The sequence below is a fragment of the Caretta caretta genome, chromosome 7, assembly GCF_965140235.1.
Source record: "Caretta caretta isolate rCarCar2 chromosome 7, rCarCar1.hap1, whole genome shotgun sequence".
In the NCBI taxonomy this organism is placed as follows: domain Eukaryota; kingdom Metazoa; phylum Chordata; order Testudines; family Cheloniidae; genus Caretta; species Caretta caretta.
In genome coordinates this window covers 111624212-111648047 of record NC_134212.1, presented here as the reverse complement: position 1 = coordinate 111648047, position 23836 = coordinate 111624212, and the positions used below count along the sequence as shown (strand labels likewise).

At 42.0% G+C, this 23836-nt stretch overlaps 1 protein-coding gene across 2 annotated transcripts in view; it reads right to left on the bottom strand.

Annotated features, from left to right (window-relative positions):
• The window catches only part of SHTN1 (shootin 1), a 97288-nt gene extending 73760 nt beyond the window's left edge, over positions 1–23528 (bottom strand). The window contains exons 1-3 of one of the 2 annotated variants that reach the window (XM_048858142.2): positions 23358–23528; positions 10165–10217; positions 690–750 (exon numbers count right to left, since the gene is read on the bottom strand). In XM_048858142.2, coding sequence (XP_048714099.2) covers positions 690–750; positions 10165–10217; positions 23358–23415 — 172 coding nt within the window. In that variant the 5' untranslated portion in view covers positions 23416–23528. The remainder of the gene's footprint in view (positions 1–689; positions 751–10164; positions 10218–23357) is intronic. The other variant, XM_048858144.2, reaches the window with a different exon arrangement.
• Between the last annotated feature and the right edge of the window lie 308 nt (positions 23529–23836).

Sequence of the window (23836 nt, the reverse complement as noted above, 5' to 3'; positions counted from 1 at the left end):
TAACTTAGTCTCACACTGTATATTTTTGTGTGTGCTTTCCATGTCCTGTATTTCTAATGGTCATCATGCATTGACACAAACCAGACATAACAGACCAAAATCCCATTGTAATGGTCCCCTATGAGGAGCTTTTCCACTAGGATACTTACACTCCCATTAGCTGTGCTTTGTTACTTCCAGACACCATACAGTGTCAATAGAACCATTACCATAAAAGTGTAAAACTGATCTTGACATTTTTCACATGATAAAATATGACTTACTATAAAAATTACCAAGGGACATCAGTAATTTCTTTTAGCAGCTTGACTCCCTTCCCACCAAAAAAATACAGCTATTCAATCTACATGGGTATAATAGCTATTCAGTTTACATGTGTATAATTTCAGAATAACTCAGCTGAGTTATACTGAGGAGACAGAGCAGAATTTGGCTACTATCTTTTGAGCACTTCCCACCTGAAGATGGCTTAACTGATTTCACCTATTGAGCCAACAACTGCTGCGCCAGCATTTAACCTGATGTAAGCTGAAATGGTGTGTGACAAACCCCTTTAAAACCAGGCTTTGAAGGAGAAAATGCAATTGAATCTGAACCCCGGCATTGTCACTGCTGCACGGCAATGCTGAGTGCTATGGTTGTAGCTCTTACTCTTAAGTGTTAATATTCCCATTCAAATGCCAACTTACTTTTTTGAAACTCTTCAAGTTTTTTGACTGCCTCATCACGCTCTTGTTTAATTTTGTCACACTGTACAGGGGAAGAGAAGACAGGAATTCACGTAAAGCTGTGAACATGGTCATATAAATTAATAATCTGTACAATATTAATGTAAAGCCATAGGGAAGAGATAACATATATGAACCTAAAAAGCAATAGTCTTTTTGTTCTCATTCCCCCAAGATCTGTGGGGGATATGTATTTAAAAGTTGTTGTCCAAGATGTTTCAAATCACAGCTGACAAAAAAACCTCTGGAGTTCAATCAGTATTGTTACTAGTGAACTGTTCCTGAAACAAGCACAGCTAGTCTGCAATTATTTTAGAAGCATCACATTGACCGGTCCAGATGTTAGTAAATTCTACCATGCATTTTACAATAATAGAAATAACATTAATGGCATGTGAGATATACATTATATTTATCAGAGATGCCAACCACTTTCTGCACAGTGTCCTACATTTCTATACAAATATATAGAGAATATCTATATCTTGGGGGTTTATATTGCTGCCCATCATCACAGTATCTGAGTGCCTTCCGTGTAAACTCAACAGCAATAGCGAAGTCCATCGTGCATTGCATAAAGTCTCTGGCACCTCTCCCTTTTTGGGATCAAAACTGCATTTAGGATTGGTGTCAGGGGGGTGTCTTTGTGGGAATAAGGGTTGTGACAGTTTTAGAGCAAAAGAGGTGTCAGTGTTCTCAGTGTCATTCTTATGATGGAAAGGATTTTTCAAAGGAGAAGAATAAAATGAACACTTAATTGGTAACTTGCCTCTACCGCTTTCACAACTCCATATAATAGATATAATTCCACGAAACAATGAGTACAGCTCACATGACACATACTGTAAGTGATCATCCAAATCATGGAAAATACATGACTTTATGGGGAAGAATGACACCATTACAGAAAAATAGAACGTCATGAGATTTTTCCACAAAATGTATCTTACACGCCCAAAGCAAGTAGGCAGTGTTCTTGTAGCTGTCCTGGTCCCAGCATATTAGCGACACAAGGGGGGTGGGTAATATTTTTTATTGAAATAACTTCTGTTGATGAGAGAGACAAGCTTTCGAGCTTACACAGAGCTCTTCTTATTCCTGGACCTGAAGAAGAGCTCCGTGTAAGATCAAAAGCTTATTTCTCTCACCAACAGAAGTCGGTCCAATAAAAATGTTACCCACCCACCTTCGGTCTCTAATGCCCAGCGTAAGTACATTCTCTCTCACATGTAGCTATAGAGGACCACAGTAACTAGAGATGGAAGGGACCCACCAGATCAGTATCCTTACAGTGTAACTATATTTCCAGATTATACTTTCAACATTTCAGAAGTTCATGACAGGTTAAACAGTTTTTGATTTTTAAAAGAAAAAAACCGTTAAATTTATGTTTCTATTTTCAGTTTGCCCACTAGGGGCCCCACTTCCAGACAACTAGGAGAGGGGCCCACAGCAACAAAGGGCCTGATCCAAAGTCAGTCAGTCAAAGTCAACTCGAATCTTTCCATTGACCCCAATGGGCTTTGGATCAGGCCCTCAGATAGGACCCGCTCTTCAGCAGAAGGGGGTGCCACAGAAGATATCTCTGCCGCAGCTGGAAGCCAGGCCTCAGCAGAAGCCACTCTGGGGGGCATCCTATGGAAAACATGAGGAAGAGGAGCTGCACTGAGCAAGTGACTGCCTATCTCAACATGTGAGGTGAAGGGAGTGTGAGTAGCTTCAAAGTGGGGAGAGGATCAGACACCTGTTGCTGCAGGGTCGGCTGCTGCTGAGGAGGGCAGCGAGGGCAGGAAGAGGATGGAGAAAGAAAGCTGTAGTGATTGGCAGGGAGCTGGAAGGAATGGGGAGCTTCTTACTCTAACTGCTGGGGGGAGGGAGACAACCAGCTCCAAAGCAGCTAAAGAGGGAGAAACAGCCAGGCGGAAAAAGGCTGAATGAAGCGCTGTCTCAGTACTGTCTGTCTTTTTATGTATGACTGAATCTTTTCCCCAAAAAAGAAAGGAAGGGAGGGCAAAGGAGAGTGACACCTCAGTTTCCATTTACTAAGAATTAAACTAAGGTCTTGTTGCTTCCTCCCCTCCCTCTCAGTTTTTCCAGCAGGAAGCCTCTGTCCTACCTCACTGCTAGGAGAGGGGCCTGTACGAGGGAAGTGGAGAAATGCATAATAAGATATAAAAATTATGTACTTAAAATTGTTGTTTCACTTGCCACTGTCACTGGAGAGCACCGCTCTCTTGCGAGGGGATTCTGTGTGATCCACGGCCAGCTAATGCTTAATACTGTAGAGCAATGACATGGTGCACTGATCCACCACACCTCACCCAAGGATCTCAAAGTGCTTCACAAGCTTTCAGCCTCACAACACCCAGGGACGTGGATAAGCATTATTATCGGAGTTGTAAATATACAAAGAGATTAAGGGCCTGATCTGAAGCCTAATGAAATCAATGGGAGTCTTTCCAGCGAGTTCAATGGGCACTGGTTTGGATCCTTGGTGATTTGCCCAGGGACACATTGAGTCACTGCCAGTCAAGAATAGGACCCAGAAAACCCAATGCTGTCCCTGGCCCTAACCGCTAAATAAAACACCCTCCAAATCTCCTCATAAAACATTTTGTTAAGATAATGTAACAACAAGGAAAGTTAATGACCCAGTCCTCCAGACCTTTACTCACATGGGTTGTCTTTGCACAAGCAGTCCCCACTGAAGCCTCTTTAGGACTACTCACATGAATAAGGATTAATTACATGACTAAGGCAAACACTTATGTACATGAGTAGTCCCACTGAAGGCAACGTGATTACTCACATGCCCAGTTATTCATATGTGTTTGCAGGATGAGGGCCTACAGGCTTGGCTCCTAACTTTCCAAACAATTTCCATTTTAAGTCATCATTTTCTCACACGATTTCATTTGCTGCTGCTATGCCTCACGGCAAAGACAGGGGGTTTTGACATTGATTTAAGTGAGGGCAGCAGCGAGCACACTGACTTCACCCATGCAATCAGATCTACACAGGTAGACCCTCCACCCCAATCCCACCCCTACTCAAAGTCCATTGAACTTACTATGAAGATTAATCCATCCCATTTCTTAATATGAGAAAAAAAATAAAACTGTCTTCTTTTACTTCTACAAAAGTAGAAATAAAAGTTGCAAACAAACATTGAAATCTCAGAAAACAACATTTTCAGCTCAAGAAACATATTGATAAGTGATAACAATGCAGTTACTTATCACAATTTAAACAAACCAATCAACCTTGCATTTAAAAGAAGAAAATAAATAGTTAAGGACATCAAATCTAGAATTGCCAGTTGCTCCCAAAGCTACTATTCTTTCTCCAGTGTTAGCAAAATATGAAACACAATGACGCTGTTGAAAGAGAAACTTTAAAAGTATATACTTTGTTTTCATCAATAATCACACTGATCAGCATCAAATGCAAGAACACATGTACATAGCATTACCATTCATTTGAAAAAAGTGTGTTGTTGATTTTAAATACATATAAAACAAACATTCTTGTGAAACAGTAATTGTAAGTACTTTACCAAACCTTCTGCTGTCAGTATTAACTAACAATTCGCATTTAGCAGTAGCCCTTAAAAGAGAAATGTTTAGATATCAAAATCAAAAATGGGTATGTAAGAAATCACCAACATCCATGGGTCAGAGTTAAGGCTTCTTTGCTGTGATAAAATATGAGTTTAAGACAGAGGTGTTTAGGATGTCAGTAGTGTAATATTTATAGTGTCCTTACTTGGGTTTTTTATGAAGTACTACAGCTGATTATTATTATGTTATTACATAATTGTCATTTAACAACTCAATCTGAATTTCTTAGCAAGAAAACAAATCTGTTGATATTTTAACAACTAGATTCTTTTAGTTCAATTTATTGAATTAGTTTTATATTAATTTCTCTCCAGGACCTGATCTTTCAAGAGTGGTACACGTAAGGATCATACTCGAGAGACTTGGCAACCGGCTAGTACTAAGGTTTAGATTTCTGCCTTCTGGTTATTCAAGTTACTAAGCAATTCTTCAGTGGCAATTAGCAGATCCTCTAGCTGCCTGCAAGTCTCAAGCTGTGGAATCTCAAAGGCCTTCTGTTTTTCTGAAATTTCAGTACTCCTAGCTGGTAGCCATGGAATCTGCCAGCCAGCATTCCCTTTTTAAAGAAAAGATAATTTCTGATATAGCTTACTTCTTACAAGAGAAAATATGTGAATACTGAAGATATCCATGCAGTATAGTATTGGACATGTTAGGAGAGGGATGGAAGACTTCAAAATTGACCAGCATCTTGGGTCAGCACAGCACAAAACCTGTCATTGCCTATTCTACACTCTGATCCTACAATGTGATGTGTTTAAGTGGTTGCCTGCGCCCACGTCAAGCTCCACTGACTTAAATGAGACTTCGCATGGATACATGAGCCCACCAGGCAAACCACACTGGAAGTCTGGAGCACTAGGGTGAAATCTGAGCCATGTTGATGTCAATGGGAATTTTGCATCGATTTGAATGAAGCCAGAATTTCACCCCTAGATCCTTGCAACTGGCTCAGTTATCCAGCTGTGAATCTGATCCTGCACTCACTGACATCAATGGCAAAGCTCCCATTAACTGCAATGGTGCAAGATCAGGCCCTAGGAGAGAAAAGTCGGCTTATTTTTCACTTGAAACAAGAGAGCAGACTTTCTGAGCCAAGTATTAGATAGAACGGCTTACTACATTTTAATTCATCTAAATAATCACGGGATATTATTTATCCTAGATGTCTGGATGCATCAAAGTTTACATAGTCATCACACAGTGAATTAAGTCACTTCCACTGCTTAGCCAAAAATTCCTTTTTTCTTGACATGGTTATTTTATGAAGGACTTTGAAATGTTACAATTTTAGTGAAAATATCAAATTAAAAATTAAGTATTGTCCAAGAAGGAATCACATGGCATTTGTCACATCCAACGTAAAGAGAAAGAGACATGCCATCAATATAGGGATCCATCTTCTTTGTTTCTAGACAGACGGTTGCTAATAGGAGATTCATTTTCAAACAGCCAAGTAATTACTTTCCTTTTCCCACTGCAGTACCATGTGCCATTTGGTCTCAGAGAAACTGCATATATACAGAAAACACAATGAAAACATACAGTTTCCCCTTTAAAAAAATTTTTTTTTACTGAAATTTAAAGTACTACAAATTAACAATCCCTACTCAGTGAAAGCCACACAAGGAAAGGGAAATTAACAATGCCAAACAGTATCAAAGATACTGTATTACATACACTGTTTCTTGAAAGGTTCTGTCTCAGTCCCTTTTCTGCTGGCAGGGTGACAAACACTGCCCATGCTGATGCACAAAAGTAGTTCCTGTATGATCATCTATAGCAAGTATTCATAAATATGTATTCGTTCCCTGACTTTGAATGCTTCAGAGCTGCATATTAAGTATCTAAGGGGAGAGGGGGAGTTCAGTTGACTGTTAAGTTACCTTGACGTTTTTAGTCCTAGTTTGTTTTTGTTTTTTAAATAAGAAGGTGACCTATAAAGGAAAATAATTGGGGCTGTGCCTTTTTTACTCCATTAAGATGTGTAAACCAGGCTGGAAAGGAATTTTTTTGAGAAAGAAGGGGGGACAGATTATTTGATTTTACCTTAAAATATTAGGAATGTCAGTCTTATTTTGCTGGATAACTCACTGGAGATCTCAATGTTGATTGTGTACTTTCTCACACCTTAATAAGATGGGCGAGGGGGAATTTTTGACTCAGATATCTTTCCTTCTATTACTTGCTTGAGTTTTAAAATGTTAGCCAAAAAGTGTTTTAAAATGCTCAATTTAAAACCACTTCCTCTCTCAATCAGGTTTTCCCTGGTGTCTCTGACATCATGCTCTAGTTCTTCATAGAATCTTCCAGGGGAAAACAGGATAGAAATTAAGGTCTAGTCTAATATAAAACCAGGCAGGAAAAAACCTTAACACAAAACAAAAAAGTTTTTCAGGCCTTCTTTCTACATTAAAGATGTACAAAGGGCACAGATCTAGTTTTCAGTTTTCTTTTCAGGTTACTTTTGACCCTAGCTGTTTGTTGCATGATGAACTCTGCTTGAATTTGTAATATATACTAAATTCTTTTCCAAGAAAGAAAAATATCTGGCATGGCATCTTCCATATTCACAGAAGAATGCACATCTTCATTTTGGGAAAATGGCCAATAAACTGCGGTAGAAGCACATACACTACTACCTAGTTTTTATATAGTGCTTTCCACATGTAGGTCTCAAAGCAAAGCAGTTATCTGTCATTATCTCCATTCTACAAATGGGCAGAGATGCAGAGGGGTGAAGCAACTTTCTCAAGGTAACAGTGAGAGAATGGCACAGCAAAGAACAGCAATGAGAACTCCTGACTTCAAGTTCTATGCCCGGTCAACCGGACCAGTGGTTCTCAACCAGAGGTCTGGGGCCCCTTGGGGGGGCAGCGAGCAGGTTCCAGGGGGTCCAGCAATCAGGACTAGCATTAGACTCACTGTGGCCCAGGGCAGAAAGCCGAAGCCCCACTGCATGGGGTTGAAGCCCAGGGCCCTGAGTCAAGCCACCTGGAGCTGAAGCTGAAGCCTGAGCAATGTAGTTTTGCAGGGGTCCCTGTGGTGTGGGGCCCCAGGCAACTGCCCTGCTTGCTACCCCCTAATGCCAGCCCTGGCTTTTATATGCAGAAAACCAGTTGTTGTGGCACAGGTAGGTTGTGGAGTTTTTATAGCATGTTGGGGCGGGGGGGTCAGAGGCTCAGAAAGAAAAAGGTTGAGAACTCTTGCACTGGACCATGTTTTCTCCCATTCACGCTAAGGGCTTGATGCGGCAAATTCCGGAGCATTTTGACCTGTCTCCTGCAAAAAACACAGGCACATACATAACTTTAAGCAAATAAGCAGTCCTGTTAAAATAAAGTTAAAATGTGTTTAGGTGTTTTGCAGAATCAGGACCACAATGCTCAGCACTAGCACTAGGCAAAAGAAATCATCAAAAACCAAACTAATTTTTAATTTGGGGGGAAATTCTGAACAATTATATTTATTTATTTATTTGAAAAAAAAATCATTTTGTTGGGGGGAAGAGAAGGAGGAAAGCTTTGACAAAAAATGTTGATCAGTCCTGCTGGAAGCTCTCTGAAGACAGATATGACCAGTTCTCCTAGACTGCAGGATGAATCACTATGATACCAGGGTTGGGAGGGTTTGGCGTGGGAGAGGTATGCTGGGAGCAAAAGAAGGAACCAGATGGAAAAATTAGAAAAACTTTAGCCAGGGAAGTGAGATGGATTTTGTCAGGGGGAGGGAGGGCAGGCAAGAGAGGGAGAAGAGAGGGAGCTGGGATTGTTTAGCCTGCAGAAGAGAAGAATGAGGGGGGATTTGATAGCTGCTTTCAACTACCTGAAAGGGGGTTCCAAAGAGGATGGCTCTAGACTGTTCTCAATGGTAGCAGATGACAGAACGAGGAGTAATGGTCTCAAGCTGCAGTGGGGGAGGTTTAGATTGGATATTAGGAAAAACTTTTTCACTAAGAGGGTGGTGAAACACTGGAATGCGTTACCTAGGGAGGTGGTAGAATCTCCTTCCTTAGAGGTTTTTAAGGTCAGGCTTGACAAAGCCCTGGCTGGGATGATTTAACTGGGAATTGGTCCTGCTTCGAGCAGGGGGTTGGACTAGATGACCTTCTGGGGTCCCTTCCAACCCTTATATTATATTCTATGATTCTAAGAGAAATGCATTCAGCACAACAGAAGAAAAGACAGTCAAATAGCTACAGACATCGCTGAATTTTAGTGGGGAAAACCAGTTTTGAGTTTCCTTTACTAGTCTATCCATTAACATTTTGCAACGTGGTTGCAACATATTTCATAGAATGAGATCTGGAGTGTCCATACAACAACTTTCTTCCAAGATGTAAAAACTATCCCATGTGCATTAACTGCCAAACACTCATAAAGAAGAGGGAGAACTTTCACTGTTTGCCCACACTCCCTCCCTCACCCCCAGCTACTTCCCACACTTTCTTTTATTGCAGATATCCACAATAAAACTACTTCCTCATTTACATGGTGCATTTACTGAATGGCAAAAACACCACCACACTCCACCTCATTTTAACAAATCAGGTCCCCCCCACTCCGCAGTCATCTGTTCGTCTACAGCGTAGTCCAGGTTCACGATTTCCAACTGCTTGGAGAGTCTCAGGCACCTCTGAAAAAGCCTTGGGCACACGCCCCTCCTCCTCAGCCAGCCCAGTCCGAGCTGGGCTGCCTCCTTTTATCTGTCCCTTCCACCTGGAGCATGCGCAGCAGGGGTAAGGGGTCGTGGTCTCCAGGCCCCACAGTGATTAGTCAGGCCCCATTACCCAGTGCGGGATTAGTCTACACAGACCAGGTACTGAGTCTCCCAGTCCGGATCAACTCACTTTGGATAGTGGGGCTTGCCCTAAAACTCTAAAAATAGCTGCAGCTTGGGCTGGAGCTCAGGTTCTGAAGTCTAGGGAGGATGAGCTTCAGAGCCTGAGCAGCAAACTTGATGCACTCCCAGAGTCACTGGCTGAGATTTCGAAACTGACTCAGGGATTTAGCAACTAACAATTTCCACTGAAAGCCCACAGAACCCTCAACTGATTCCAGTGGAAGTAGCCTGGCTAAATCCCTGAGTTACTTTGGGGATTTCCAATGATTCTGAGACCTCCATTACTTTACTTCTTACTTTAAGAAGTCCAATCCTGCAGTTCTGACTTGTCCATATGAAGTCCAGGGGAGTTTCACCTTCATCAAGGCTACAGGCTCAGGTTCATCTATAATCCTTAATTCTATTAAAATGAATTAAAAATCTGGATGGGAGACTGATTTCAAATGCTTCTTTTTTAAAAAAAGATTGCATTCCTACATTCACAAGATATTTTTAGATTTAAAAAAATAAATAAATATGCATTTCATAAAATGGTTCTGACAAATGAGATTCAGACCTGGGGGAAGCAAGTCTTCCTGAGATATTTTTGAATGATTCACTTGGTCCACATTCATATTTGAACCACTTTTACACTGGGTGCTGCTGCACCCAAAGTTAAAAACATACATAATTTTCTAATGTAGACTAGGCTTGGCTGTGTGATTGTTGAGATATAAATTTACAATTCAGGTATTGGAGGCATAAGGCCAAGAAGGACCTTGCTACATCCTTGAGGCACGTGTTTGTCTCACAACAATCATACACATTACTGTATGTTATTCTTCACCTCTTAGCATACAGTTAGCCTTCAGCTGCTACAAGAGACAACAAAATTTCCCTCGATATATTTGGACTCAGCTGAAGTCAGTAGACAAACAAAGACTTCCAATATCTAGTACATTAGGTGTTAAGGAAACATATTGCAGAGTACAAACCTCCTCTTTCTTTTTGTTGTTTGCTGCTCTAAGATCTTCATATTCACCGATAGCTATAAAAAAGAATTAAAAACATATTTTAGTAGTACACTCATGGCCTGATTCCATAGCTGCTCCATGCACAGAATTCCCATTGACTTTCTTATTCATTCATTTTAAAGCTATCATGGTTATCTAATCTGACCTCCTATGTTACACAGGCCAGGGAACTTTATGTAATAACTCCTGCCTTAAACCCAATAACGTGTGGTTGAACTAGAGCATTTCTTTAGACTTCAGGAACCTATGGAGTGTCTACAGAAGAAGATGGGTCCTAATAATCAACGAATTTCGTCAATCAACAGTTAGAAAGAATCAGTGACAGGGATTCACGTTTTTAAATCCAAATTAGAACAGATTAGGGATCAGATATTGTTTTAGTGCTGGTGTCTCATGAATCATCCTATCTAAGATACTTCTATGGCTCCCAGTACTGTAATCTCGGAGTACGTCACAACCTTTAATGTGTTTATCTTCACAACACCACTGTGACGTAGGGAAGTTCTATTAGCCACATTTCACAGATGGGGAATGGAGTCACAGAGAGCCTAACTTCCACCGATTTCAATTGGGAGTTGGACACAAATACCTTTAAAAATCTGACCCTTGGTGACTTGCCCAGGGACACCCAGGAAGTCAGTGGAGAAGGGGGGCATGGAACCTGGTCTTCAGTGTCTCAAGACAGAGCCCAAACCACTGGACCATATTTCTATCCCAATCATAAATGTAGTATATTACCTGAGAACTAGGAATTCCAGCTCCCATTTTATTGTCAAAGGACTTTGATTTATACATATATTTATAAACGACATTTGTTTCCTCAACCTGCAGTGCACACAACTTTGCTGAATAGTTGCTTAAGATCAATGCAATGACCTCTGTCTTCTTTGACCTATTCCCACCCCCACAGGTTTGTCATCCCTTCATTATGTCATATGTGACATTACATATTTTGGTCTTTAGGACAGGGACCATGTGCAATCTGTCTGTCTTCTGAGGTACTGTGGACATCTTGTGGAAATAAATTAAAGAATACAAAAAGAAATATGGTGCAACTCTCCAGAGGGATGCATCATTAAACACAGCAACCAGAGTATCTGAATATGGTAGCCATTGTTCCTACCTCACCCACTTAAGCACTCACTATCTGTCACTATCTTTTTCTTTTGTCTTCACAAAAAAGTGGCACTGGTTTAACTTAAGCAAGGTGATACTTTTAAACTGATATAGTTAATCTGGGGCAAAAGGCTGTGTGAACATTTATTTTTGTTTAAACCAGACTTATTTCAGTTTGCCTAAGTCAATTAGGAATGGACTTTAAAACAAAATAAGAGTGTCCACACCGCTTTTTGCACCAGTTTAACTAAACTGGTTTAAAAACCAATTTAAGTTAAACTGATGCAACTCTCTCTTTAAACGAAGCCCAAGATGGTAAACTTGTTGGCAATCTGCAAAAGTGTTTTCCTATCTAAGGTACTTATATATGCCCTCTGCCCCCATTACTGTCTTATCTAAGCACTTTATAAGGATAGATACATTAAAAAGAATTGCAACATAGAGGTAGAGAAGTGCTATTATCCCCATTTTACAGATGGGTAACTGAGGCACAGAGACTTGCCCAAGGTCACACAGGAAGTCTGTGCCAGAGCAGGGAACTGAACCCAGGTCTCGCAAGTTCTAGGCCAGTGCCCTAACGACTGGACCATCTTGCCTCTGTGTGTCTGCAGATTAGCTAACTGGCCATGTCAACTGCAAAAGGTAATTCAAGGATGCTGGGCTCCTTAAAAGTAGCTTAGGCTACGTCTACACTGCAGGCAGGAGGTGCCACTGCAGCATATGTGCATACACCCAAGCTAGCATTGAGTTAGCTAACCCATTAAAAACTAGTAGCCACAATAGCTCAGGCAGCTACATGAGCTAGCCACCCAAGTACAATCCTGCGCAGATTACGTACTCTGACAACTAGCCTGTGCCACTGTGGCTACACTGTTATTTTTAGCAGGCTAGCTCGCCCAAAGCTAGTTCAGGTATGCGTACACGTGCTACAATCACACGTGCCAACTGCAATGTAGACACGCTCTTTGTTAGCCATTTACAAGAGAGTGTGTTGCGAAAACGAATACTCTGGGCTACCAGAACAATGAATCTACCTCTATTTCCTAACAGAGGTTCTCCCCCCCCTCCCAACCTTTGCTTGGCTACAAACTGTGGCAACCCCAAAACCACAGTGTCTGTACAGAGCCACCCAGGACTTTCAAAGAGAAAAGCACAACAAAACCACTGAAAATGTGACCACAAACCACATGCAAACTCACCAGATATCTGCAGATCTGAGAGATAAGGAAACTATATGGAAAAAATATACTCACAGAGATAACAGAGCAATAAAATTAAGTTCTCTCTTAGGGAATTAAAAAATGAATTGCCACTAGCTAATATCCTATTTATAAGAAATTTCTGGGTTTGCTTTATGACCATGAAAGAAGACGTTTGTAATCTCAATAGACCCCAGCCAAAGATGTGAAAATAGAGGTTCTTGTTGTCTTGGTAGGTATAGCTCCTTGGAAGATGCTAACAGTTTCTAGGTACATTTAAGGATAATGCAAACTTGGTATGTAGGACTTAAAATGACTGGATCAACAAACCAGTTTTAAGCCTGGAATTCCTACTGCATTCCATCCTACTGTTTAGTTAGCCCCATACACAAATCAGTCAGTCAATCAAGGCCTGTCAGGCCATGATCTTTTATTGTCATTAAGAAGTTGCCCCCTTTTCCCCGTTTTAATGCTCCTGACATGGACTCAGAAGAACCTCGTTTCATATTGAGACCTCTGCTAACATTATATGGATGACAGCTTCCAGAGGACACATGTAGACCCCTTTTACGGAATCTTTAGGTGAAGCGTTCTTAATAAATCTCTTCCCTAAGATAGCTCACAAAAGTTTTAAAAAGTGGATCTATGCTGTGAATCAAATTCTTGGTTAGAGTGGAACAAGGGTGGCACTTAAAAGGTATCCGATGAAAGATGCAACAACCTTTTTCTAGTGGAGCCTTTATGCAGGTTTTTGGTTTTTAAGCATTAAGTCCATACTGTATGCACTTGGATACCAACCAAAGTTCAGTGGCATCCCTAACTCAAGTTAGCTAGGATCAGATGTCTACAAGATTCACTTAACTCTAAAATTCCATGTGTGACTGATAATCATCTTCTCATAATTCAACAATGTACTGGGTAAACTCATGACAATTAATAATAGTACCATATACTTATGTAGCACTTTGTTTAAAGTCCTATACCAATATTAATTACAGGCAGGCAGAAAATATATTACAGATGGAGAACAGAAACAGAATGGTGAAGTGATTTGCCCAAACCCTCACAGTCAGTCAGTGGCAGAGCCAGGATTTTATTCTAGTCTACTAAGGTTCTTCTACTATATCCATCATTGTGGTACCTGAGCCCTTCAAGAGTTCCTGGCTCCCGGCCCTGTGCTATTTCATACTGATTATGTGAATGTGAATTAGTGTATAGTAGAACTTCACTAATCTGCACAAAGAAAATGGTGCTCTCTTCCCAGCACAGCATCACATTATCACAACCATGGTCAGAAGAGGGAGAAAGTGGTGATGCTCTTCCCAAACTACTCCCATAAAATTCTGGAATAGCTGCATGAAAGACTCAACAGTGTAACATCTTATCACTGTACACTGTCTATACTGTAAACATTAACTTTCAGAATAACCACCTCACATATAGTTTTTATGTATAATAGGGATATATCACACTTTTCATAGTTACTGTCATTCTGATATCAGTTATGCTAATGTAAATAAGGATTAACTATTGAAGTCAATGGACTTAAATTAGCGTAAAAATCAGTGAGATTAGAATGATGCCTACTGTTCCTGACTAGCTGTTTGCAGACTCAGGAACACATGACTGCTTTGGTTCAAGTCTGCAAAAATACCATGGGGCCACCAGAAGAGTGCTGATATGCTGGCCCACCACCACCCTGCTGAAAATATTACTATTATTTAAAATATTCAAGCCACAAATTATCAAAATGATTGAACAAAATACATTCCGTGTCTACACATTGATACCATGTTCACTTGGTCCCAAAATTCAATTGTCCCCCCGGAAACAGGTATTAGTGAGGTTCTGCTAGGCTGAACTGTAGCATACAACTAAAGCAAAAGACAAAAATATAAATGTAGTGGTCGCTGTTTTACTGATAATGAGGTTAAAGATACATTTCCCCTGGAACTGAGTGTGCTAAAAGCAGATCATTATTTGATATTAATTTATTACACAAATGCTAAAAGTGGATTTATTACTGGAACAACGTCATACAAGCGGAAGTATGAGATGATGAATCTGCTTTACAGTGAACATTAGACAGACACACCTATGCTTATTATATAAAAAAGTGCTCTAGTAGTGCTCTCTCTATCACCCTTTTTTGCAGTTGCATATGACTTTTTGAAATGTTCACCTTTTGGGCCAAAAATGTTCATGCTTAATCTCAGTCGACAGGCGTAATATTTTCTGTTTGAGCAAACGCCATTCAGCTGATTTTGAATAGATGAAAAATCTCCATTTTAATGTTAAGACTCCTTTCTCCCTCCCCAACTCTCAGACAGTTTGCAGTTTTCTGGGTTAAAAAATGTCTTTATTGACAACTAGATGTGTATAGGAGTTGGGGGGGGGGATTGGTTATAAATTCACTTGTATGTGTGGGTGGTAATAACTTGTGCAAGTACCATTTACCATCATAGCCAATGTCACTATGGACTGAAGGTTCCCTTAGTCAAGTCAGATCCTCAGCTGGTGTAAACCAGCATGGTTCCATTGACTTCAGAGGAGCTACATAGAATTACCTCAAGTAAGGATCAGCCCACATGATCTGATATGCTCTTAATTCTCCAGCAGGAGGGAGCCTCTCTCTAATTTATAAAGCCTCTAGCACATCTGAATGCTCAGAAGACAGAAAATGCAATAGTATTTGTATTGTATACAAAATTGTAGTAACTTTAATTCTGTCCGCTTTTAAATATGCATAATGATGCAGCCTTTAATTACCTAATACCTCAAAAATATTATCCTATTTTTTGTTGCCATCTTTAGATGCACTAATGCAAGTTACTCCATGAATGCCAGACAGACACCATATAAAACATACACAGTAAAATGTACTCAGACAATATGAAGTTATAATAAAGGAAAGCATTATGTGTTGACATACGCAAACACATACAACCGTAATTCTAAGTGGTCAGTCCTGCAAGGGGCTGGGCAACCAAGAGGGTCAATAGGGCTGGCCCTTGCAGGAGTGAAACCTATGTCACTATTAATGGTGTTTCATTCATTTAACCTTACTCTAAAATATTTTATTAGCAACACATATATTATGTCAGCTTACAGAAAAATTCAGTTTCCAGCTTACTTGATTGTGAAGTTTGAAATATACTGAGAGCTTATAAATTAACAGGGTACAAATACTGTATACAACAAATTCTTGTGTGAAATAAAAGAAAAACATTCTACAATATTTTAAACAACGTCAGTGAAAGTAATATTTGAACTTTAAGAATGTTTGAGGATGTATCACATGAAAAACAAGCCAGCTAAACTTATACACAGACACAGTAAAATAGGAATTATAAGCCATATAAACCGTTAATGCAACTTATAGTATTCCTCTGAGAGACAGCTTGCAAGACGTACCATTCAACAATTGTTAGTGTCAGTCTCCAAAGAAAACAAATATCCTAGTTAAGTGTACTGTGCATGCATGATCATAAATCAGAAAAGAAGTTATATAGACAGTCTAAGCCAACGAGGCTCTTCTAGTATGGTAAGTATACAATAAAATACGATATTACATACAAAAAACAAAATTGAAAATGTTAAGGTTGCTAAGATCATAGAATCATAGAATATAAGGGTTGGAAGGGACCCCAGAAGGTCATCTAGTCCAACCCCCTGCTCGAAGCAGGACCAATTCCCAGTTAAATCATCCCAGCCAGGGCTTTGTCAAGCCTGACCTTAAAAACCTCTAAGGAAGGAGATTCTACCACCTCCCTAGGTAACGCATTCCAGTGTTTCACCACCCTCTTAGTGAAAAAGTTTTTCCTAATATCCAATCTAAACCTCCCCCACTGCAGCTTGAGACCATTACTCCTCGTTCTGTCATCTGATACCATTGAGAACAGTCTAGAGCCATCCTCTTTGGAACCCCCTTTCAGGTAGTTGAAAGCAGCTATCAAATCCCCCCTCATTCTTCTCTTCTGCAGGCTAAACAATCCCAGCTCCCTCAGCCTCTCCTCATAACTCATGTGTTCCAGACCCCTAATCATTTTTGTTGCCCTAGATGCACAGGATGGCCTATTTAAGGATTCATCAGCAACCTTTATTCTGGCATTTCCTTACTTCTGAGTGCTAGACTTTGCAACCTTATATTCCTTTAATGTATTTTTGGTATGTAATTTTCTAGATTTAAAAAAAACAAAGCAAACAAACAGAAATTCTACCATGTGAAACCATATGGATTCCCACATGATTCATCAGCAGAGTTAGAATCTTTAGGTTCGCACCACAGACCTCTGCCACTTGAACTAACAGAGTAACTGACAGCAATAGTAGGCTGTCACCTTCTTTGTAGGCCAGCACTGGAAGAGGGATGAGACACTTTGCCAGTGGGTTTTTACAGCTATTTGCTGACAGAAATGGAATACAGAGTCTCTGGAATCCTGGGTTCTATTCCAGGTTCTGAGAGGAGCGTGCTCGAGCGGTTACAGACCCTTCTGCACATTCCCCTCTAAGCCTGCCCCCAGCCTGTCCTCATCCAAATCTCCACTCCCCACTCTTGACTGCACATGCCAGTCCCAGCCCCCAACCTTACCATTTCCAGTCTTCCCCCTCACCTCCCTGCTTGGGCCTGTCTTAGGGTTGCCAGGGGTCGGGTTTTCAAGCGGAACACCAGGTCGAAAAAGGACCCTGGTGGTTCCAGTCAGCACCACTGACCGAGCCGTTAAAAGTCCAGTTGGTCCGGGGCTGGCTGGCTCTCTACCTGGCTCTGCTCCTCGGAAGCAGCAACATGTCCCTTGGCTCCTAGCCATAGGGACAGCCAGAGGGTCTCCGTGCGCTGCCCCCACCCCGAGCACCAGCTTCGCAGATCCCACTGGCCGGGAACCGTGGCCAATGGGAGCTGCAGAGGTGGCGTCTGTAGGCAGAGGCAGTGCACCTAGGAGCGAGAGGGTGATGTCACTGCTTCCGAGGAGCTACCCAAGGTAAGCGCCGCCCCGCACCCGCACCCCACCCTGTGCCCCAGCCCTGAGTATCCCTCAGTTCCTGTGCCTGGCACCACATCAGTCCCAGATGAATGGAAGGAGCAATAGTAGGAAGAGTTCTGCTCAGTCCCTGGCGCCCCAGGATGGAGAACACTCAGTACCAATGAAATCTTCAGTGACTCTACCTGTCAAATTCCAACAAATCTCTATCGACCATGTGTGAACTGCAATTTTCAGAGTCTCATTAGTTGGCCAGATTCAGGGGGGTTTTCACACAGACAGCAAAAAAAGCACATCCCTACGGCTGCTACTCTGAAACCTGATCTCTGAAATCAGACTCACTGCACCACCCTACCCTGCCAAATTTCAAGTCCTTGTTCCAAAGCATGGAGAAACTACAGCTTTGAAATGAAACCATTTTGGGGGTAGTTGTTTTTTTAAATAGGAAAATCATATTTTCCCCTCACCTCATTTTGAGAAATGACTAAACAGTTTTTGTTGAAGTTTTCCAAAAATTCAGCCTAAGGCAGATACCTGGTATGGAAAATTAGGCTTTACAAAGCAATAAGCAACCCAAACCAGGGTCTTACAATGGAAAGTGTTGGGCAACATTAACAATAGGTGGCAGTACCTACACCAACTAAAATCACAAGCTAAAATGTTTGTGTGTCTAATGTTTCACATTTCCCTGCTTGCAAACATTCAAGTAACCTCAATGCTACATTCGTGTACGTTTTTGTATTTTTATTTTAAAGAGGTTCAAATGACCTCCACAGAATATGGTTGAGTGTCCTTCCATGTCAAATCAACCAAGGATTCCACTTAATCAGAGTAACCGGGTTGAAATGGTCATTTAATCAGATTGGAAATAAAATTGTCAAGGAAAGCAAAGCTCAGTCCATCATCTACTCCTCTAGATGAATATCTAATCTACACCAGAAAAGGTTTGCAGCAGATCCAGCATATACTGGCAAGAGTGTTTTTGCCAGTATAGCTTACACTGGTTCTCTGAATGAAATAGGTTACGCTGGGCAAAAGACCGAGTCTCACCAGGATAAATGTGTCCACACTCGCGCTTTTGCTAGTACAGAAATGATGTTTAAATAAATCGCATGCTTAACCAACTTTACTTAAGCAGTAAAAGGTTTATGTGCAGACCTGCCCTAAAGGGGTGATGGTGTTGTGCTTCCAGTTCCTGCAAGCCTGGAAAGCAAGAGATTAGGCCCAAGAATCAGACTGGGTCTGTCCCACAGCACATTTCTCAAACAATAGTACCCCACCATAGCAAAACAGAAGTGTAACAAAGATAAGAACTGTTAATCGCTGTTAGGGCATCAAAGGAGGATAACAGAGGCTCTACTTTATGTTCCTTCTCCTCTTCCAAACTCCAGAGTCAACACCTTAAAGTGTTTCAGGTAAGGGTGAGTAGTGTGGACCCCATTGGAGATGTAGATAGCCCCCTGGACTCACACTTAGTACTGCCAGAAAAACAATGTTATGCTCCCCATGTGTGCTCTTGCGGGGTGGGTAGATTTGTGTAAGTGCACAGTGGGCAGCAATATAAGCAAAACTCCTGTAGCAGCCATACTTTTGCAGGGGAAAGGAGAAAAAGCAGCACAGAGAATACACTATAAAGATGCCAGTCATCCACAGGACTTGATCTCCCATTCTATACAGATCTCCAGGATCCATGGGGCTGGGAGGCCTCTGCCACAGCCCCCATAACCCAACCTCTGAGAGGAGATTTAATTGGGAGCTTCCATGCTGGTTTACCTTGTGGAGTTTGAGCAGCATTATGTTTGGAGAAATACCATTACCCACTCCTATACAAAGTGTCAGTAAGATTTCAAAACATTTATTTTAGTTACATGTTGCCTGCAGTTACTGAGTGTCCCTAAAGCCAATTTATCTCTATTATCTGAGGAAGGTCATAAATGTCTAAAATGGTTTCCCTTTTTCTTTTAACTGAAATATTAATGGGACAGTGTTAGATTAAACTTGCTTCCTTTATATAAAAAAGTTTTAATTACCTGTTTAACAATACATAGTTGATTACAAATAAAATAACTTTTAAAATTTTATTATTTAGGTTATTCACCTTTGGCATTTCCCAGAACTTGGACATGTCAGTAGAACTTTACAGGCCCATGTCCTGGTAAAATGCTGCTATATGTAAACTACAAGGGAATAAATGTTTACAAATACTTTCCATTGGAATATTTTTTCCTTTTAAAAAAATCCCAAACTCACATGAGCATGACAATATTTCTGTTGTTCTTAGGTTTTGTAATAGCATCGGAAAACTCCCACATTTAAAATAAATGTATATAATTTATGATAAAATATTGCTCTTCATCTGCATGTGACAGTGTCCCATTTCAAGAACAGATGTGGATCTAGGGCAGAACATACTTGAGCCATGATATCTTTTCCCCAACCTATTTCCTGGAGTGCCATAAGCTCCATTAGATAGTTAACAGTGTTACGGTTGTCTGGCTGGAGGATCCCTAGACATCATGGGTGAAATCCTGGCCTTATTCCAACCGAGTTCAATAAGAACAGGATTTTCTCCAAAGTGCCTGTGAGGAATACTCCAAAATGTGTAGTCATTTCAGTGATTGTTGGCATTTTGGAACCAACGGTGCTGATGGACAGCAGTGAGGACTAGTTGTTTAGAATAACTTTATCTAAATTTGTGTATCTGGTGTTGAATTACAGAAGTGTGTCCATTTGAGAATCATGAATGAACACTTATTGAACTTGTTCACAGGCCGGAATACAAGTTAGAGCAGCAGTGGATCCAGCAGTTGGGCTAGTTACTGGGAAATTTAAAAAACAAAACAAAACAAAAAAAAAAAACCACCTCTAAAACTATCTGAAGTCTTAGAGCTGACGCTCAAAAAAATTCAGCTGTACAGTAGAGGAGAGGAGGTAAATTTATACATCAGACTCATACACAATGTAAGCACGCATGCCAATCACCAGACCTACACCATTCCCACTCAAGAGAAGAGAAAATTGCATCATACTATTCTGTCCAATATATCCATGCAAATTACTACCAGCTATAGTTAAAAATTTCCTTTTCAAAACAAAGCCACCTCATGATGTGCAGAGGACAGTTTAAGTACAGCTGAAGGAACTGTGATGTAGTGTACACAAATAAAATGCATCTCAAGTCATAAATCTGCTTCAAAAATTAAAGGTGGAGCTACAAACCCTTTGTATCTGACTACTACAAAGCTGCAAACCCTTTGTATGTTAGGGTATGAGCTGCACTGATCAAGTAGATGCATAACTGAAATGCAAGCAGCTGATAAAGCCAATTCTTCCAGTTCATCTGGCTACTTATAGATTGAACCAAACATCATGGCACAATACGTGTGACAGATTGACAGTAGCCTTTTATAACCTGAACAAAGCCTTATCGAATTAAGAAACCTTATTGAATTAGGGTTAATACTTTTGGGGTACACTGTATGAAAAACACAATTGAGTATGTGTTATTTTGGCATTGTATGCATCTTCTCTAGTAGGGAGGTGTATGCTAATGGACTTCTTCCATTAACAGCCCTTTGAAGCTATCCCCTTGGAGAGGTATCCATATACTTGTTCAAACTGGATTCTCCAGGGGCAAGAGACAAAGAAAGGTTTGTGTTTTTGTTTTGTTTTAAAAAAAAAAAAAAAAAAAGCCTGCTTTTAAACTAGCTCAGGGCCTTCTTCCTGATTCAACAAAGGCACGGGACCCCTGGTCCACAGAAGTCCCCAATCCTTATGGTAGGGTTGGGAGGACTGGGCCTACTGAGGTCCCATAAGCCCGGGTGCTTGTTCTAAACTGAAACTGTGGTGAACCTGCAATCATAATGCATCCCCTTGGAGGGGGATTTGAAGGACTGCTCCTACTAGAATCCATAGAGTTGGGATGGACTCTGGTAAGCTCATTAGAATGCATGTAGCTTCTTTAGCTGTTTTTAATGTTTTCATTGTAATGCTTTTTTACCTTAAGAATAAAGTAAGCTTGCCTAGGAAGCACTGTGTGGCAGTTTAAACTGTAGCAATTACACCTATTAACCGTCTCTGAAGAGTAAGCAAGCAGGTGTCTTCAGGCAACCGGTCTGTGCTGGGAATAACAGGGTGAAGGCAGGAACTATGAAGCCTGGAAATACCTGGGTCAGCAGGGAGAGACATGTGGGACTCCATCTTGGAGGGCAATAGCTGGGGAGTTGGAAGTCTGAGAGTGAGTACCCTTGTTGTATGACTATGGGGAAATACTGGTGCAGTTGTCCTGAAGTGTGCCAATATGCATTCAAGAGACCTCAACATCTACAGAGCTGGAACACTGTATGCCTTTATGAAAAGCAGAAGACAGCAACTAAAGCAGGGGTATCAAACTCATTTGGTAGCAAGGGCCAAATTCCATTTTCAATTTAATTTAGGACTCCATGCTACACTTAAGGCACAAGAGAACTCACGCTGATGTCAGTGTGAGGTTTCAATCCAGATCAAGAGTGGATTATAATTCTTATGCAGCCAATGAACTTTTAGTTGTCATTATTTGTTCAGTACTTTAACACGTCCGGCCTTGCTGAGGGGGATAAGTGACTCTGGAAGTTACTTCAGAAATGGCAAGGAATGGTATGTGGTTTTAGCTTCCCTTGGAAGACTGTTGGGTAGCTGGATTCTTACCTCATGAAACAAATGATCATACACGTTGTAAGGAGAAAAGGAGTACTTGTGGCACCTTAGAGACTAATACTCCTTTTCTTTTTGCGAATACAGACTAACACGGCTGTTCCTCTGAAACCTGTCATTGTAAGGAGAGTGATCACTTTAGATAAGCTATTACCAGCAGGAGAGTGGGGGGAGGTATTTTTTCATGCTTTGTGTGTATAAAAAGATCTTCTACACTTTCCACAGTATGCATCCGATGAAATGAGCTGTAGCTCACAAAAGCTTATGCTCAAATAAATTTGTTAGTCTCTAAGGTGCCACAAGTACTCCTTTTCTTTTTGCGAATACAGACTAACACGGCTGTTACTCTGAAACCTGTCATTTCTGCACAGAAACATTTTGCCTAATGAGCCTCCTTTTGGAAGATATGTCTGGAGTTCACTGGGGTCCATTTTAGGAAATTTATTTAGGCATTTGATATTGGGTTTATTGTACAGGATTATTTTGCACTTGCTGGGAGGAAGAAAGAGATAGGTTAACCTATGTACATCTTAAAATATTTCATTATCCCATCAACCCAAATCAGCCCACATCTATTATTCCAATGCCAGCAGCTGACCTAGCTGCAGCAATCAAGCAAAAACAGGTGAGTGCTGCAAGGTGATTTATATGCCCTGAAAAGGGAAGAGATTAACCATTAGAACTATACAAGCCTTCACGAGAGAGAATGGGGAACAAGAGAAAAATCTCAAATCGGGGGAGGTTGGGAGGAGAATCAAACAGGCCTCAAAGTTAGGCCCTCCGGCGACTACCCTGGTTGAAATCGCTGCCTTAGGGGGCCCTGTATTAGCTCCATGGTGGAGGCGTGAAGCTGGTGCCCAAGGCAATTCGTCTGCAGCGTGCCTTTCTCCCCACCCTTCCTCTGAGGCTGAGTCACACATCAGTGAGCCAGGAGAGTCCCACACCCGCCTGGCCCGGCTTGCGCCCAGCCCCGCTTGTTTCATGCCGGAGCCCCGGCCGCAACCGCGGGCGGGCGGGGGGTGGCCGGCTGCACGGGGGCTCAGCCGGTGCAATTGTTCTCTCGCCTGCCTGACCCTGCCACGGAGCCCGAGGCGGCGGCAGCGTCCGCAATGGCAGCAGCCGCTCCCTGAAACGCACCAGATCATCTCCCCGCCCGCCGCTGCCTTACCTCGCGCTTTCAGGCTGGTGAGACGCTCCAGCTGCTTCTCCTCCTCCGGCCCGCTCATGCCGCCGGCTGCGCCCGGAGCTGGCCCGGGGCCGCAAAGAGGCTGGGGCCGCCGGCAAGCCGGGGGCCCTGCTGCGCCCGCCCGCTCCGCTCCTCACCCCGCCCGGCGCAGCCTCACCTGGGAGGGACCTGGGCGCGCCAGGCAGAGCCCCCGGGCGGCGGCGGCGGCGGCGGCCCGGCCCCCCTGCACATGCTCAGAGCGCCGCCGCCGGCCCAGGGAGCATGTGCGAGGGGGCTGCACACGGGCGGCGGCTGCCCTGCCCGGGCCCGAGCGGCAGGGGCAGGGCCGGGGGATGAGGCCCAAGACGAGGAGCCCAGGGGGGAAATAAGGAGCCAGGACTGGAGAAGGAGAGCGGGGGGTGGGGCAGCAACGGGGTGAGGCCATCAGGGGAGGCTGGGGGGAGGAGAAGCTCCTGCCACCC